At 33.1% G+C, this 19,900-nt stretch overlaps 1 protein-coding gene across 1 annotated transcript in view; it reads right to left on the minus strand.

Moving 5' to 3' along the window:
- Nucleotides 1–19,900, minus strand: part of Col24a1 (collagen type XXIV alpha 1 chain) — a 341,896-nt gene that overhangs the window by 280,588 nt on the left and 41,408 nt on the right. The window contains exons 7-9 of the mRNA XM_077791553.1: nucleotides 13,568–13,612; nucleotides 3,329–3,382; nucleotides 2,127–2,171 (exon numbers count right to left, since the gene is read on the minus strand). Coding sequence (XP_077647679.1) covers nucleotides 2,127–2,171; nucleotides 3,329–3,382; nucleotides 13,568–13,612 — 144 coding nt within the window. The remainder of the gene's footprint in view (nucleotides 1–2,126; nucleotides 2,172–3,328; nucleotides 3,383–13,567; nucleotides 13,613–19,900) is intronic.

Genomic DNA, 19,900 nt, shown 5'->3' on the forward strand with positions numbered 1-19,900 from the left:
TTGCTTTTAAAGGCGGTAGATTCAGAGAGTGAGAATTTTGTGTCACCAGCAGGACCAATAAGAGGGTCAGTTAAAGTCATACATACTTTTACTATTTGAGGCACTTTGCATATTATAACCCCCCAAAAATGCCAAAGGAGGGTTTAAAATTTTATGGTCTGTTTTAAATGTTTACATTTAATATAGTAATTCTCTTAAAAACAAAAATACAGTCAAACAACTATCAGTAAAAAGATAGTATATTATGTGACTCACAAAAATGTTCATTCACAATGAATAACATGTAGTATTATTGTCTAGCAACAGGAAACTAATTAAAAGAAAAAAATATTATAATCCTATAAGTACATTACTGTGATTTTTGTCTTTTTAACCAGATTTGAAGTTTGTGTCAAAAGTCTACATTTGAGACCTTTTGTAAATAAATGTGAAATGCCCTCCAGATTTCATCAGCATTCTCAAAGAGCAAATTTTCAAGAGACAATAAAATATAAATTGTAGAAATGTCTTCATAATGTGTAAATTTCTATATAAATGATACTTAGTCATTATTTTATTACAATTTCCTAAAATGACTAATTACATACTTAAATCAATAATAAAAAAGAGTAGATATGATTTGAAAAATATTTCTATGAAGCTGATTGTCAAAACCTAAAAGTACAATTTAAAGTATTACAGCTTACACAAGAATTTTCAATACAAATGGGAAAAAAATCAATAAGAAAAAATGTATAATGCAGTATAAAAATGGCATAAAAAAGAACTTATACAGTTATATGAATCACTGAAGCAAGATGAAAAAATGCAGTAACAATAAGCAGTACAGTATATACTCAAAATGTGTACAAGACACACATTAGCTCATTCACAAAAGAAACTCTCAAATTCAAATAATCAATATAGAATCTACAGAGGAAGTGCATGCCCTGTGCTAGGCACTGGGCTTTATTTAAGAATGCTAATCTTATTTAATTCTTACAACTAAGTTTCATTATCACAAATTCCTAAGAAAAATGAAGCACAGAAGGGCGGAATGACATCTGAAAACACAAAGCTAGTAGAAAAAAACACGTGGCCTAACTGCACAGCCCATGTTCTTAATCACAAATCCCTTCTTGCTTCCCAAATCCAACTAGCCATGTGATTTCAGTACAATTTTTACTGAAAAATACATAAATTTCCCCATTATATTTTTATATATTGCAAGAATAAAGAAAATGGTATAGTGGAAACAGCAGAGATAAGGGTAGCTTGGCTCCAGGTCTAGTAAGCAATAACTGCCAAAGTTAAGCTCCTTAGCATGCTATTTTTCTCTTTGTAAAATAGAGATGGTAGTTCTGTTTTCCTACTTTGCAGGGCTGATGGAAAAATAAAGAAGAAAACACATATAAAAGTATTTTTAAAAGTTTAATATTTTTAAAGATGTAAAACATCATTATTTAAAGGCTTTATGCCTATTTCTAAAATGCAGTATTGATAATAAAAGAAACATAAGTAGGCTTAGGAAAATACCTGGCTATTTAAAATGAAGAATTTTTAAAAACAAAAATTTAATTTATTTTTTAATTATCATAGAACCATCTTTGATTTTAAGTTGTAGCACACAACATATATCATAACAACATTTTTTGTACTCTCTTAATGATTAAAAGTGGCTAACATTTCATTTAATGGTTTGGAAGTAGATGGGATATTCAAAATATAATAAGCTTATTTCCTTCTTTATAGATGTTTCCTTACCCCTTACAATTTTTGCAAGGTAAACTTACTTTCATCTTGAACTACTAAGATTCTCTCCAACTTTTCAGTTTTTTTCATGATGACTTTTTAGTTTTGTGTATGTTCATATATAAACAATAGTACAAATGTTTATAAAGCACATTCTAACATGTCAGATATTAGGATAAGAACTGGAAATTAATAGAAAAGAACAATGTAAAACCTAGTACTATCAGACTCTTTTCTGTGGCATAAAAGTGAAATAGTAAGCATATTCTTTTCAGACTAAGCTTGCATTACATTCAAACCTACTAAAATAAGGCATAAAAATGGTAAATACTTGGTGTATTTCATTCTACTTTTAGTCAAACACGCTTAACAAAATGATGAAAATGCTTACTTACTCGTATACCTTTAGGTCCTGGATTACCTTCTGGTCCAGCTAAACCCTAATGTGAACGAAAGATATTGTCATCATACTATAATACTTTTAAAAATTTATTAACAAAAAGATTAATAAAAATATAAATGCTATCATTTAAATATTATAAAATTCAGACTTTCTATTTAGAAAACTAATGAAAATTACAAATGTGCAAGGAATGTCAGTACCAAAAGAGTCTTTGAATATAATGTATACACAAATATATTTTAGTTATCTAAATATAATACATTAATATATATTATCAGATAAAAATTTTTTCACTGAAGTATTTCTCATTTCTATATTGTTTTAAAACACTTCAAGTTAACTTACTCTAAAAGATATCCCCATACATTTTAAAAGATAAATACATTTTAAATTTTAAATCAATGACCATATGCTGAAGTATTCATATTTTATATTTCTCAGACAACATATATCATCTCTTAATCATAGCAGTATAATGTATAATACCTCTAGTTATTTCTGAAGGCATAACAATGGACTTTGTTAAAATAGATTGTTTTTTAGATTTATTACTCCCTTCATTCCTAAGAATACAAAAAAGATAACAAATGTAGACTTCTACATGAAATTAATTAATTTTAGAAATAATCAGTTCTTGAGAGCCTAGGAAGGAAAACTTGCTCTATTATTAGTCACATTAAGAAGTTAGGGAAAGTTATGAAATTAGAGGGAAATACATATGAAATGATTAAATAAATTTCCAAAGCAGTATAACAAAAGAATTGAGTTCAATTTAGATAAAAATATTTGATAGTGGCAACTATTTCCCAGGTTTTTGTAACTGTGTAATTAAAACATAATGCTTATAATGGACAGTCTTAAAACTAAAAACTAAAAACTCTTTCTTTTACTTCATTTTGCTCAATGGCATGGAGCTGTTTTAAGAACTTATTAGACTCTTGGGCATTTTAATTTTGAAGGTTCCACTGCACAATCACATTAAACATGATTAAAAGCCCCACTCCCATTTCAAACAAAACTTTCAATGTAAAATTTTTGAAAAAAAATTACAACTTTGATTTTTAAATTATTTCTCTTTCATGATTTAATAAAAGTAAACCTACTGTTGTTTGAACATTAACTCTCAAAATCAGAACATACAATGTATTCACCAAGAGAAATATAAAAGGAGAAATGTAAATATAGTTACTGCACCTGCCTGCCAGGGTAACCAGGTGAACCAATATTACCAGTCCCTCCTGGAATTCCCTGAAATGAAAAATGAAAGAAATAAAACAATATAACCAAGCCAATGGAGTCCAAAAGAAACAAATTTGGTGCATTTATAATAGATAAGTTTGGAAAGAACTTTTCCACATTAAATTATTGAATCTTGAATATTTTTTATCTGACTTAAGTCAACTGTTTGAAAGAAAATGAACCAAAATTGCTAAATAAAAATAGGAGACAGTTTAGTTTAGGGTCCTGAATGAGATGCTGATAATTAATAATTATAAATCTAGAACGGAAAAAAATCTAGTGCTACATTTATTTGAGATAAAGGAGCTGGTGTATTTTTAATAATCAGTATCTTTTTGGATTAAATTCCTTCAGGTTTCCATCACACTGCAAGACTCCTTAACAGTCTGAACATTAGTCCCAGAAGACTAAGAGAGGCAGTGAACTCCAAAATCCAATCTCTTCTTTCCTAAGATAAAAATAATCTTACAGCATGTCTAAGTAAATAGGTGTTAAATAATAAACACCTTTATTGTGATATAAGTCTACCTGAAATTCACAGAATGAACTTGAATGGTGCTATGGACTGAATGTTTGTGTGCCTCCAAATTCACATGTGAAAATCCTAATCCTAATGATCATGACTAATACATGTATACTAAGGATACACAGCATATTAAGAGGTGGGTCTTTGGGGTGGTAAGTAGGTCATGTGGGTAAAGCCTTCTTTAAAAGGATTAATGCCCTTATAAAATACCAAACAGTTATCCTTTCTACCTTGTAAGGATACAGAAAGTTAGTAGTCTGTAACCTAGAAGAAGTCCTCTCCTAAATCCGACCATGAAATCATGCTGATCTCAGACATTCAGCCTCCAGAACTATATGGCATTCTATTTTAGCAGCCCAAACTTATTTAGATACAACGCAAATTAATTTGGAATGTACAACATTGTATTCTTAATTTAAAACAAGATTTGCTCAAGGAAAGCTGATAGAGACTTCAAGGGATAAAAAAGGAAACCCGGTGTAGAACTGGGTAGAAAAGTAAGACAAAGTTCCTGTTTTTTTTCTTTGCATTTTCTTTTATTGATAGGTCATTCATTCATTCATCAGCCTATTCAGAATTTAAGTCTATCAAATAATTCTTGAAATGAGGAAATGCTAGGAGAATGTATGTTGAGTTGCCTTTATGCTGAGTTGATGACAACAATGGTAAGTTTTCTAGATTCCTTATTTATGATGTAAAATTCATTGTTTATGAAAGAAGTGTTTTTCATACCAGCACTTTTACTAGCACTTTGTCCCCCTGTTCTTAGGTAGACAGAAGGGAGACCTTCAGTTCAAATACTGACACATTAAAACTTCTAAAAACTTAGAAAATCTAAAGAAAGAACAATCTAAGGAAAAGGCAATGGGAAATCATAATTTCAAGTATTATTTTTCTCCAGAATACTTCTTTCACATTTTTTTCTCATTTTCTTCTTCATGTCCTCTTCCCTTCCCTTAACCAAACAATTACAATTTACTAAGTCCTTTTAATTTGCCAAGAAACTTACACTTGCTTTACATCTATGAAATAAGATACTATTTTTCCCATTCCACATCTAATGAAACTGAGCACTTATGACAATGGCCAATTTCCTGACCTATGAATAAACACTTTCTGGGGATTACAGAATAAAGTGATTTTTATTTTATAATGTTTAAAACTCTATAGGGTTGAAATTATAATCCCTACAATAAAGATGAGACAAAGTGAGACATAAAGTGTTAAAGTCACCAGTGGAAGGACACACAGCTAGTTAGTGGGAAATGAGAATCTAAATCAACCATTCTGATTCCAGAGACCACCATGCAAGGCTGCCTCCCTAGTTTGAGTGTGAAATGCAAATAATTTCTAATACTAGTCTAAGGAAAATCTTAATTATAAAATTATAATTATAAGAGATTTGTTCCACCATCTTTATAACTGCCTTCCTTTATGCTCTATACAATTAGGAAATATACAGGCCTATATCTAGACATTCACAAAACCTTATATTTGGGTATGCCAATAGAAAAGAGACAAATTTAAAAGACTGCTTTTATTTTGTAGCTCACTATTGATCCAGCTAAGGCCAATCATCAGCCCCCTTTCCCATTCCTTTCCTAGCCAAATTAGGTCAATTGACATTGATAAAAGGCTAATTGGTAATGGGACATAAATGAAATCTGATTTTGAATGAATTTTCACATGTAAGTGCTAATACATTCCAGTCACATGGAGAAAAAATACAAAAGAATTCTACATCATGTCTATGTTCTGCTATGCTATAATAGCATTAAACAGAAAACAAGGAAATTTTCAGCAGTATTTATAAGGTATAAACATATTCCAAGCTAATCACACCCTAAAATCACTGCAACAACCATAGAAACTCAAAAGATTACCAAGACTTAGTTTACTCTGCACTCAAAAAGAGATTTTTTAAAAAGTTTCCTTACTCATATCTGTAGATTGGATGGAAGAACATACAGTAGTATTACTAGTCCCTTGAGAAATTAGGATTAGGAAATTAGGAAACCCACCCATTAACACTTCTCACTCTAAGCATTAAAATACCTGTGTTGAGTTGATCAGATTTCATTCAAAATTTCAGTACTGCTATGTCTATATCTCAATTTCCTCATTAATAAAATAAGAATAACCAGAGAATACCACGGGAGCTCAGGCCTGGCCCAGATCTGCCCACACCGACCTGTGAGGGACCCAAGCTCACAGTAGTCACTGGTCCATCCTGCCACCAGAGACACCTGCCTAAGCTCCTCCGACACAGTACTACCTCTTCATACCAGCAGACCACCGCAGGAGCTCAAGCCCAGCCTAGATCCACCCATACCAATATATGTGGGATCCAGGCCCAGGGTAAGTCAGAGTTCACCACCACCTCCCTCACACACCTGGCAGCCCAAGCCTAACCCACTTCCATCTTGGGACACTGCAGGCATCACCACAGCTTTCCCCACGCAGTAGCCCCTACCTGTTTAACAATAGACAGGGACTATAGAAGCAGCTGCATTTCAGAGCAGGCATGCCAAAGACAGTGTAAAGCCCACCCTTTCAGCCCCATCTCTGTAAGACACTGCAACCTCCTTGGGGCACCTTCACTATTATATCAAGTTACCTCAGCTACTGCCACCACCACCTTTAGTTGCAGTAGCATATATTGAGGGGCACCAGCAGGATCTGGAAGCTCAACATCATGGTAAGGTACAAATAATCTGCAGGGGAACTACAAGAATGTAGGGTAGAAACTATAATATATCAGATCCACACTGCAAGAAAGGAAGACAAAGAGACAACATAAAAAACAAGGGAGAAAAGTACCCCAACAAACCAGGACACCACAATAACAGAACCCATGGATAGCAAAGTTGATGAAATGTCAGAGAAGGACTTCAGAAGGTTCATAATTAAAATGATCTATGAATTAAAGAATGACCTAAATGAGCAAATACAGGCAAAAAAATGATCACTCCAACAAAGAGATAGGAGAGCAAACATAGGTAGCAAAAGATTACTTCAAGAATGAGACAGAGACTCTGAAAAAAAAACAGTCAGAAATCCTTGAAATTAAGAAAACAATAAACCAAATAAAAAAACTCAATAGAAAGCATAACCAACAGACTAGATCATTGGAAGAAAAAATGTCAGATAATGAAGACAAAGTATACAGTGTGGAAAATAAAGTTGACCACACAGTGAAGATAGTAAGAAAGCATGAACAGAACATCCAAGAATTATGGGATAGCATCAAAAGACCAAATATAAGAGTTATTGGGATAGAGGAAGGCACAGTATTTCAAGCCTAAGGAATGCATAATCTCTTCAATGAGATAATAAGTTCCCAAGAATGAAGCATGAATTGGAAAACCGAATACAAGAGGCTTATAGGACACCAAATCTACAAAATTACAACAGATCTACATCAAGGCACATTATAATGAAAATGCCTAGCATACAGAATAAAGAAAGAATCTTAAAAGGTGCAAGAAAGAGGAATAACATATAGGGGGAGACCAATTTGTACCTCAGCAAATTTTTTAACCGAGACAGGAGAACATGGAACAACATATACCAAGCTCTGAAAGAAAATGGATGCCAACCAAGAATCTTATATCCAGCAAAATTAAGCTTTAGATTTGATGATGAAATTAAAAACCTTCCATGATAAACAAAAGTTAAAACAATTTATAACTGGAAAGCCTGCACTACAGAACATCTTCGGTAAAATATTCCATGAATAGGAAATGAAAAACAATGATGAAAATCAGCAGAGGGAGGGATTACACTAAAGGAAAAACTAATCAGAGGAGATACCAAGTCAAGTTAACTACCAAAAATAAACAAAAATGACTGGGAATACAAATCATGTCTCAATAATAACCCTGAATATTAGTGACCTAAACTCAGCAATCAAAAGACATACACTAGCATATTGGATAAAAAAAAAAAAGACCCAACAGTATGTTGCCTCCAAGAGACGCATCTCATAGAAAAAGACAACTACTAACTGAAGGTGAAATGTTGGGTAAAATCATACCACTCACATGAACTGTGGAAGCAAGCAGGGGGTTCCATCCTCATATCAAATAAAATAGACTTCAAGCTAAAGTTAATCAAAAGGGTTAAAGGAGGACACTACATACTACTAATAAAAACCATATGCCAACAGACATAACAATTATAAATATATATTCCCCAAATTATGGAGCATCTACATTCATTAAACAAACTCTTCTCAAGTTCAAAAGTCAAATAGACCACAACAAATAATTAATTTTGGGTGACTTTAACTAATCTCTTTCACCACTTGATAGATCTTTCAAACAAAAGCTGAACAAAGAAGAATATAACTCAATAATACAATAAATATCTTAAGACTTAACTGACACATATAGAATATTTCATTCTTCGACAAGCAAATACACTTTCTTCTCAGCAGGACATGGATCCTTCTCTAATATAGACCATATATTATGTCACAAAGAAGCTCATAGCAAATATAAAAAATTAGAGATACTACCATGTATTCTATCAGATCATAATGGAATGAAATTAGAAATCTATGATAAAATAAGAAATAAAAGCTACTCCAACACCTGGAGACTAAATAATATGCTACTGAATGAACAATAGGTTGCAGATGACATCAAGGAGGAGATTAAAAAAATTTTAGAGGTGAATGAGAATACAGATAGAACATATCAAAAATCTCTGGGACACTATGAAGGCAGTTCTAAGAAGAAAGTTCCTTACATGGAGTTCATTCCTTAAAAGATGAAAAAGTCAACAAATAAATGACTTAACATTATATCTAAAAGCCCTAGAAAAAGAAAAACAAATCAACACCAAAAGCAGTAGAAGACAGGAAATAATTAAAACGAGACTGAAATCAATGAAATTGAAACAAAAGAAATAATTGAAAAATTGACAAAACAAAAAGTTTTTTTTTTAAAAAAAGAAAAAATTGACTGATCCTTAGCCATGCTAATGAAGAGAAAAAGAGAGAAAACTCGAATTACTAACATACATATTAAAAAAGGAAATATCACAATAGACACTACAGAAATACAGAAGATAATTAGAAATCATTTTGAATACATGTACTCCAATAAAATAGAAAATATCAAAGGCATCAGCAAATTTCTACAGTCATCTGATTTGCCCAATTGAATCATGATGATATACACAATTTAAACAGATCAATTTTAAGTTATGAAATAGAAGACTCCATCAGAAGCTTAAAGCCCAGGACTGGGTGGATACACAGCCACGTTCTACAAGACCTTTAAAGAACGAATTCCAATCTCCAATTCACTTCAGGAAATAGAAAAAGAGGGAGCACTTTCAAACTCATTGTATGAGGTCAATATCACCCTAATTCCAAAACCAGTCAAAGACACATTAAAAAAAGAAAACTTCAGACTGGTATCTCTAATGAACATAGATGCAAAAATTCTCAATAAAATTCTGGCAAATCAAACATAAAAATATATCAAAAAGATCGTACACCACAATCAAGTGGGGTTCATCCCAGGGATGCAAGTTTGGTTCAACATATGGGATCAATAAATGTAATTCATCACATCAATAGACTTACAGATAAAAACCATATGATCATCTTGAATAGATGCAGAAAAAGCTTTTGACAAAATACAGCACCCCTTCATGTTCAAAACACTAAGAAAAACAAGGGACAACAGAAACATATCTCAACATCGTAAAAGCTATCTATGCTAAGCCCCCAAAGCAAACATCATACTATATGGAGAAAAACTGGAAGCATTCCCTCTAAAAACTGGTACAAGACAGAGATGCACTCCTTCACCACCTCTATTTAAAATAGTTCTTGAAACAGTAGCCAGAGCAATTAGATGAAAGAAATTAAAGGGATATGGATAGGTAAAGAAGAATTCAAATTAGCACTATTTGCCAACAATATGATTCTATAACTAGAAGACCCAAAAAAATCCATCAGAAAACTTCTAGAACTAGCAAATGAATTCGGTAAAGTAGGATACAAAATCAACACCCATAAATCAAAGGTATTTCTGTACATCAGTAACAAATCCTCAGAAAAAGAAACTAGGAAAACCACCTATTTACAATAGCACACACCCAAAAAAGAAACTTGGGAATCAATGAAAGATGTGAAAGACCGCAACAGAATAAATAAAAACTACAAAATACTACAGAAAGAAATTAAATAAGATCTTAGAAGATGGAAAGATCTACCTTGTTCTTGGATAGGCAAGAACAGGCACAATTAATATTGTCAAAATGACCATACTACCAAAAAGCATTATACAGATTTAATGCAGTTCCAATTAAAATACCAACGACATTCCTCATAGAAATAGAAAAAGCAGTCATGAGATTCATCTTGAAAAATAAGAGACCCAGAATAGCTAAAGCAATTCTTAGCAAAAAGAGTAAAGCAGGTGTCATCACTATACCAGACCTTAAACTATACTATAGAGCAACAGTAAAAGAAACAGCATGGGACTGGCACCAAAATAGACTTGTAGACCAATGGTACAGAATAGAGGACACAGAGACTAACCTACATAACTATAGTTATCAAAGCCCCAAAAACATACATTGGAGAAAAGATACCCTCTTCAACAAATGGTGCTGGGAAAATTAGAAATCCATGTGCAACAAAATGAAATTAAACTCCTATCTTTCACCATGCACAAAACTCAACTCAAAGTAGATCGAAGACCTAGGAATTAAACCAGAGATCTTGCACCTAATAGAAGAAAAAGTAGAACCAAATCTCCATCATGTTGGATTAGTTCCCTACTTCCTTAATAAGACTCCTATAGCACAAGAATTAAAACCAAGAATCAATAAATGGATGGATTCAAACAAAAAAGCTTCTTCTCAGCAAAAGAAACAATCAGTGATATGAGTAGAGAACGTACAGAATGGGAGCAAATCTTTATGACGAGCACATCAGTTAGGTACTAATCTCTAGAATATAAGCACTTAAAAATCTTCAACACCAAAAATAATTAAAAAAAAAATAACCCAGTCAATAAATGAGCAAGGACCTGAACAGACACTTCTCAGAAGAGGATATACAATCAATCAACAAATATATGAAAAAATGTTCAACATCTCTAGCAATTAGAGAAATGCAAATCCAAACTACTCTAAGATTTCATCTCACTACAGTCAAAATGGCAGCTATCAAGAATACAAACAACAATAAGTTTTGGAGAGGATTTCGGGAAAAAGGCACACTCATACATTGCTGGTGGGACTTAAAATTGGTACAGTCAATCTGAAAAGTAATATGTAGATTCCTTAGAAAACTTGGGATGGAACCACCACTTGACCCAGCTATCCCACTCTTCAATTTATACCTAAAGGACTTAAAAATAACATACCGAAGGGACACAGCCACATCAATATTTACAGCAGCACAATTCATAATAAAATAGCTAAACTGTGTAACCAACCCAGATGCCCTTCAGTAGATGAATGGATAAAGAAAATGTAGTATATATACACAATGTAATATTATTCAGCACTAAAAGAGAATAAAATCATGGCATTTGCAGGTAAATGGATTCAGTTGGAAAATATAATGCTACATGAAACTAGACAATCCCAAAAAACCAAATGCTGAATGATTTCTATGATTTAAGGATGCTGATACATAATATGCTGCAGGTGTGGGTGGTGGGAGGATTAAATGAACCCTAGATAGAGAAAAGGGGAAAAAGGGAGGGAGGGGAAGGGAGAGGACATAGGGGTAGGAAAGACAGGAGAATGTTATGGTCATCATTACCCTAAGTATGTGTATGAAGACATGAAGGCTGTTACTCTACTTTGTATACAACCACAGATATAAAAAATTGTGCTCTATATGCATAATATGAATTGTAATGCATCCTGTTGTCATATGTAACGAATTAAAAATAAAAAAATGAAAAAATAGAATAACAACAACTAAGTCAGGAAATTATTATATAGAAAAAAATCGTACAGAAATATCTTTAAAAGTGGAAGTAACTGCAATAACAAGTGTTGTTGAGTATTAAATTAATTAATGTATGTAAAATATTTGGTCGTACTGGGGATGTAAAATATTGAATAAATAATTATACTACTATAAGTTGTCATTGGTGGAAGTACCACCTGGCAAATAATAGAGGCTTAAAGAGCTCTTATTACTACAACTCACACAGGTGATATAATTGCTTTACCAAATGTTTGCTGACCAATTTATTTACAAATTTTTCAAAAATGAATGTCTTCTAGCAAATCAGTTATGCTTCTCTTATAGTCAATGGTATGCTCACAGTTAAAATGCAAAATCATTTGAGTCGTTCCTCAAAGTTAACTCAAATTTTGGCTCTTCTCTTTAGAAACAAATAGAAAAAAAAACTGATTCCAAAATATATTTTACAACATTTAAAACTGATCTCAGACTCTTCTAGAAAACATTTACCATAAGAGTAATAACATGTATATGATAAGAACTAGGTATTAGAGCAATTGTGAGGGAATAGGTCGATACTGACACATGGCCAATTTTTCACTGACTTGTGAAGTATCAGGTTTCCTTTATTGAAATCTATACTTTTCTGCCAAAACAGTATTCTAAGGATTTTCTTTTATTTTTCCTAGGGACTAATTCCTATCAGTTCTCATATTTTTTTCCACATTAATGTTCAAATGGTTTTTGGCACTTGTTTGATCTTCAAGAAACTGAGATTGCACCTTTTACAGATACACATATTGGTTTGGTTGCCAAGTCTAGTAATTGCCATGTCTAGTAATCTTGTAAAATTGTATTTCAAGGACTGGACAGTGTATTGTTCCACTTAAATGAGTGAATGAAAAACTTGGCTTTGTTTTTTCATTTGGATCTTTTCCTCAGGGACCAATCATCACTTTTCTTCCTGGACTTCCCTTTAGGGCTTCCTAAAGCTCTTTGTTGAATCTTGATAATTCTATCCATCATTCTTAATTAGCTTATAAATTCCATTTTTGTCCCTTTTTAATTCATATGGCTTAGTATATTCTATGTTGAAAATGAGAGATAGGACTCTGTTTTATTCTATGACATGATGGTATATTAGTTTCCTGTGAGAGTGAGAAGAAAAAACATGATCAAAAACTAAACAGTTCCAAAATTATTTTGGCTTTTAAATAGGGTGCACCTATATTATGGACAATAATATAGATACCATTCTAAACTGAATAATTATTAAAATTTACTTGATTTTCTTATGCAAGTGTCAGGGAATTATCAGTTATTAATTAGGTTTAGTGAACAGAAAAGCCCCTGAAATTGTATAAAAAATCAGGGATATGTGTATTTCCTGGAAAGGGTTTACAGCATTTATAAGGTTCTCAAAGGGGCCTGTGAATGACATAAGTTTAAGAACTAGTGTTCTGAAACACACACACACACACACACACACACACACACACACACAAATATATAGTAAAACTGAATAATAGTAAAATATTATGTTTTAAATGTTTTTGGAAAAAATCTATAACTAATCAATAAAAAGGATGTCTTGTATTAAATAGAGCCAAAATCACTGAGAATAAAAAAGAAAAGGTAGAGAGAAATTACCTCTCAACAGAGTACATTAAAATGTAACTTACACTGGAGAAGATATAAGTCTTATAAAGGAAATACTTACTTGTTCACCACGGAGCCCTGGGAGCCCTGGATATCCTTTAAGACCCTATAAGAAAAAAGATAAAAATATGCTATGAAAAGTAAAATTATATAAGCCAAACGACTAAACATAAGTTCTATGTTTCTCTTTACTACAACTTTTCAATTCTCTCATCAATACAAATTTAAATCTTACTAATTTATTTCTTATAAAATTTAACTTTTTATTTAATAATAACTTATATTATTAAATAGTAAATTAATTCTTATTACAATTGTTTATTCATTTTGAGTATTGCTGAATGATTTTTAATCAAGAAAATCGTAGCTTAATATTTAATAGAAAATAAAACACAGTATCTTTTAGAAAAGATTTATACCTAGCAATGAAATTGTTAAGTTTTCTGAGGTTTTTTGTTCAATAATGCTGAGACAAAATGCCATCAGACATAATTTCTTATTATTGAAAAACTGGATCATATCCAGGCAGTTTCTCTAATCCATTAAATAAGTGTCATAACACTTCATGAATGAGCTAACTCAAATGAAAAAGGCTACTCATTGGTTTATCAAAAACCTATAAAGCCATCTAAAAAATTAGAAACAAAAATATTTTCCAAGTATAGAAGCAAAGTCAAATGGATAATATCTTTCTTCCTCCAGAAAGAGAAAGAAAAATGGAAAAGACAGGAAGAAGGAAATAAAAGATAACTTTAGAGCTTATTTATATGGTTTTAATCAATCATTAGAGAATTTCCCTACTGTCTCCCAGATTTTGGCTCACATAAAAGAGAAAAAAATTTCTTTTCTTTTTTTAAATTTTTTTAGTTGTATATAGACACAATACTTTATTTTATTTATTTATTTATTTATTTTTGTGGTTCTAAGGATTGAATCCAGAGCCACACACATGCTGGACAAGCACTCTACCACCAAGCCACAACCCCAGGCCCAAGAAGTTCCTTTTCTTAAGCACCTCATAGATGCACTGATGAAAAAATATTTTTAAAAATACCATAGAATATTTAAAAGATGTAACTCAAAAGCCTGAAATAAATCATGTTTACAAATGTCAAAAGTGTTCCATTAGCATGCAGCAGACAAGTTTTTAGAGTCACAGAATATATGGTTAAATGGAGTGAAAGAATTATTCAGGATTAAACAATGATATTTTTATTTATTTATTTATTCATTTATTTTAGTTGTAGATGTACACAATACCTTTATTTTATTTTATTTTATTATAGTGGTACTGAGGATAGAACCCAGTGTCTTCTACATGTGGGGCAAGCTACAACCCTAGCCCTAATCAATGATGTTTTGTTAGAAAATATGAGCTTGAATTAATAGCTTAGAGAAGGAAAAGATGCTTTGATTAGACCATGGGTAAATGAGTAAATGAACTTATCTGAAAATTAAGGGAATGATTTCAGAAGATTTGAGATGTTAAACTTCATACTACAGTAAAATATTTAAGTAGAGAAGTCTCTTGGGAACTGTTATGGTTTCAATGTGGCTTGTCCCTGTCAAAACTCATGCTGAAAATTGATTCCCAATGTAACAGTGCTGAGAAGTGATGGGGTCTTTAAGACATGATTAGATTATTGAGAAGTATTAATGTCTTTCTCCCGGGAGTGATTTCTCCCCCTCAAGGGACTGCAAAAACATATTCTTTTCTAACAGTATGCTTTGCCTCCTTCGCCTGCCTTTTTGCATCTCTACTTTCTACCATGAGTTGAATCAGCATATGGCAAGCAGACACTAGCATCATGTTCTTGAACTTTCCAGCCACCAGAATCATGAGCCAAAATAAACCTCTCTTCCTTATAAATTACTCAGTCTCAGGCATTGTTATAGCAACAAAGTGGACTTAGACAGAAACCCGAGAAAAGTAAGAAAGAGTTTAAAGGGAAAAAAGTTTATTATCTATATAGTATGAAAGTAAAAAGGAAGTAAAAGAAGGAAAAACTAGAGGGAATAGGAAAAAGTATGTTCTTTGGTAGTCAGTTCCTTTGTGATTAGGCTAATAGAAAGAGATCAACAAAGTAGCAGTCATGAGAAAGAACAGAAAAAAGGAAAGGAGCTAATGAATGAACTTCACCGAGCTACTATGTGCCAGGCATTGTGTCATTTCCAAACATCTCAGTTCATCATTACAACAATACTATAAAGTGAGTATCGTTCCCATTTTTACAGACAAGGAAACTGAACTTGAAGAAATTAAATGAATTGAACAAACTCTGATAGAATACAAACTTTTTTTTTTTTTTAGAAAAAGAAAAAGTAAGGTTTATTGCTTTGCTAGCACAGGAGAAACACAGGGCACTTCTGTCCCAGAGACTGTGATTCTACCCATCAAGAGGAACACTTTTTTTTTTTTTTTTTTTTTTTTTATTGGTCGTTCATAACATTACATAGTTCTTAATACATCATATTACACGGTTTGATTCAAGTGGATTATGAACTCCCGCTTTTACCCCGTATACAAATTGCTGTATCACATCAGTTACCCTTCCATTGATTGACATATTGCCTTTCTAGTGTCTGATGTATTCTGCTGTCTGTCCTATTGTCTACTATCCCCCCTCCCCTCCCCTCCCCTCCCCTCCCCTTTTCTCTCTCTACCCCTTCTACTGTAAATCATGTCTTCCATTTGTATTCTCTTGACTTACCCCTCCTTACCTCTTATATGACATTTTGTATAACCCTGAGGATCGCCTTCCATTACCATGCAATTTCCCTTCTCACTCCCTTTCCCTCCCACCTCTCATCCCTGTTTACTGTAAATATTCTTTTCAAGCTCTTCGTCCCTACCCTGTCCTTGTTTACACCCCTTATATCAAAGGAGTCATTTGGTATTTGTTTTTTAAAGATTGACTAGCTTCACTTAGCATAATCTGCTCTAATGCCATCCATTTCCCTCCAAATTCTATAATTTTGTCATTTTTTAATGCAGAGTAATACTCCATAGTGTATAAATGCCACATTTTTTTTATCCATTCATCTATTGAAGGGCATCTAGGCTGGTTCCACAGTCTTGCTATCGTGAATTGAGCTGCTATGAACATCGATGTAGCAGTGTCCCTGTAGCATGCTCTTGTTAGGGCTTTAGGGAATAGACCGAGAAGGGGAATAGCTGGGTCAAATGGTGGTTCCATTCCCAGCTTTCCGAGAAATCTCCATACTGCTTTCCAAATTGGCTGCACCAATTTGCAGTCCCACCAGCAATGAACAAGAGTGCCCTTTTCCCCGCATCCTCTCCAGCACTTATTGTTGTTTGACTTCCTAATGGCTGCCAGTCTTACTGGAGTGAGATGGTATCTTAGGGTAGTTTTGATTTGCATTTCTCTGACTGCTAGCGATGGTGAGCATTTTTTCATGTACTTGTTGATTGATTGTATGTCCTCCTCTGAGAAGTGTCTGTTCAGGTCCTTGGCCCATTTATTGATTGGGTTATTTGTTATCTTATTGTCTAATTTTTTGAGTTCTTTGTATATTCTGGTTATTAGGGCTCTATCTGAAGTGTGTGGAGTAAAGATTTGTTCCCAGGATGTAGGCTCCCTATTTATCTCTCTTATTGTTTCTTTTGCTGAGAAAAAACTTTTTAGTTTGAGTAAGTCCCATTTGTTGATTCTATTTGTTAACTCTAGCGCTATGGGTGTCCTATTGAGGAATTTGGAGCCCGATCCCACAGCGTGTAGATCATAACCAACTTTTTCTTCTATCAGATGCCGTGTCTCTGATTTAATATCAAGCTCCTTGATCCATTTTGAGTTAACTTTTGTGCACGGCGAGAGATAGGGATTCAGATTCATTTTGGTGCAAATGGATTTCCAGTTTTCCCAGCACCATTTGTTGAAGATGCTATCCTTCCTCCATTGCATGCTTTTAGCCCCTTTATCAAAAATAAGATAGTTGTAGTTTTGTGGATTAGTTACTGTGTCCTCTATTCTGTACCATTGGTCCACCCGCCTGTTTTGGTACCAGTACCATGCTGTTTTTGTTACTATTGCTCTGTAGTATAGCTTGAAGTCTGGTATCGCTATACCGCCTGATTCACACTTCCTGCTTAGTATTGTTTTTGCTATTCTGGGTCTTTTATTATTCCATATGAATTTCATGATTCTTTTATCTATTTCTACAAGATATGCTGTTGGGATTTTGATTGGCATTGCATTAAACTTATAGAGAACTTTTGGTAATATCGCCATTTTGATGATGTTAGTTCTGCCTATCCATGAGCAGGGTATGTTTTTCCATCTTCTAAGGTCTTCTTCTATGTCTTTCTTTAGGGTTCTGTAATTTTCATTGTATAAATCTTTCACCTCTTTTGTTAGGTTGATTCCCAAGTATTTTATTTTTTGGGGGGATATTGTGAATGGAGTAGTTGTCCTCATTTCCATTTCAGAGGATTTGTCGCTCATATACAGGAACGCCTTTGATTTATGCGTGTTGATCTTATATCCTGCCACTTTGCTGAATTCATTTATTAGCTCTAATAGCTTCTTTGTAGACCCTTTTGGGTCTGCTAGGTATAGAATCATATCATCTGCAAATAGTGATAATTTAAGTTCTTCTTTTCCTATTTTTATGCCTTTAATTTCTTTTGACTGTCTAATTGCTCTGGCCAGTGTTTCGAGGACTATGTTGAACAGAAGTGGTGAGAGAGGGCATCCCTGTCTTGTACCAGATCTTAGAGGGAATGCCTTCAATTTTTCTCCATTCAGAATGATGCTGGCCTGTGGCTTATCATAGATTGCTTTTACAATGTTGAGGTATGATCCTGTTATCCCTAATTTTTCTAGCGTTTTGAACATAAAGGGATGCTGTACTTTGTCGAATGCTTTTTCTGCATCTATTGAGATGATCATATGGTTCTTATTTTTAAGTCTATTGATGTGGTGAATAACATTTATTGATTTCCGTATATTAAACCAGCCTTGCATCCCAGGGATGAATCCTACTTGATCATGATGTATAATTTTTTTGATATGTATTTGAATCCGATTCGCCAGAATTTTATTGAGGATTTTTGCGTCAAGGTTCATTAGAGATATTGGTCTGTAGTTTTCCTTCTTTGATGTGTCTTTGTCTGGTTTCGGAATCAGGGTGATGTTGGCCTCGTAGAATGAATTTGGAAGTTCTCCCTCTTTTTCTATTTCCTGAAATAGCTTGAAAAGTATTGGTGTTAGTTCCTCTTTAAAGGTTTTGTAAAACTCTGCTGTATACCCATCCGGTCCTGGGCTTTTCTTAGTTGGTAGTCTTTTGATGGTTTCTTCTATTTCCTCTATTGTTATTGGTCTGTTTAGGTTGTCTATATCCTCCTGGCTCAATCTGGGCAGATCATAGGACTCAAGGAATTTATCTATGCCTTCACTATCTTCTATTTTATTGGAGTATAAGGATTCAAAGTAATTTCTGATTATCTTCTGTATTTCTGAAGTGTCTGTTGTGATATTGCCTTTTTCATCCCGTATGCTAGTAATTTGGGTTCTCTCTCTTCTTCTCTTCGTTAGCATGGCTAAGGGTCTGTCAATTTTATTTATTTTTTCAAAGAACCAGCTTTTAGTTTTGTCAATTTTTTCAATTGTTTCTTTTGTTTCAATTTCATTAATTTCAGCTCTGATTTTAATTATTTCTTGCCTTCTACTTCTTTTGCTGTTGTTTTGCTCTTCTTTTTCTAGGATTTTGAGATGAAGTATGAGATCATTTATTTGTTGGTTTTTTCTTTTTTTGAGGAATGAACTCCAAGCAATGAATTTTCCTCTTAGAACTGCTTTCAATGTGTCCCATAGATTCCGATATGTTGTGTCTGTGTTTTCATTTAACTCTAGGAATTTTTTCATTTCCTCCTTGATGTCTTCTAAAACCCATTGATCACTCAGCAACCTATTGTTCATTCTCCAGGTGATGCTTGCTTTTTCCTTTCTTCTTTTATCATTGATTTTCAGTTTCATTCCATTATGATCAGATAAGATGCATGGTATTATCTCTACCCCTTTGTATTGTCTAAGAGTTGCCCTGTGACATAGTATATGGTCTATTTTTGAGAAGGTTCCATGTGCTGCTGAGAAAAAAGTGTAGCTACTTGATGTTGGGTGGTATAGTCTATATATGTCAATTAAGTCTAGGTTGTTAATTGTGTTATTGAGTTCTATAGTTTCCTTATTTAACTTTTGTTTGGAAGATCTGTCCAGTGGTGAGAGAGGTGTGTTGAAGTCTCCCATGATTATTGTATGTTGGTCTATTAGACTCTTGAACTTGAGAAGAGTTTGCTTGATGAATACAGCTGCACCATTATTTGGGGCATATATATTTATGATTGTTATGTCTTGTTGGTGTATGGTTCCCTTGA

This window comes from Urocitellus parryii, chromosome 11 (assembly GCF_045843805.1).
Source record: "Urocitellus parryii isolate mUroPar1 chromosome 11, mUroPar1.hap1, whole genome shotgun sequence".
In the NCBI taxonomy this organism is placed as follows: domain Eukaryota; kingdom Metazoa; phylum Chordata; class Mammalia; order Rodentia; family Sciuridae; genus Urocitellus; species Urocitellus parryii.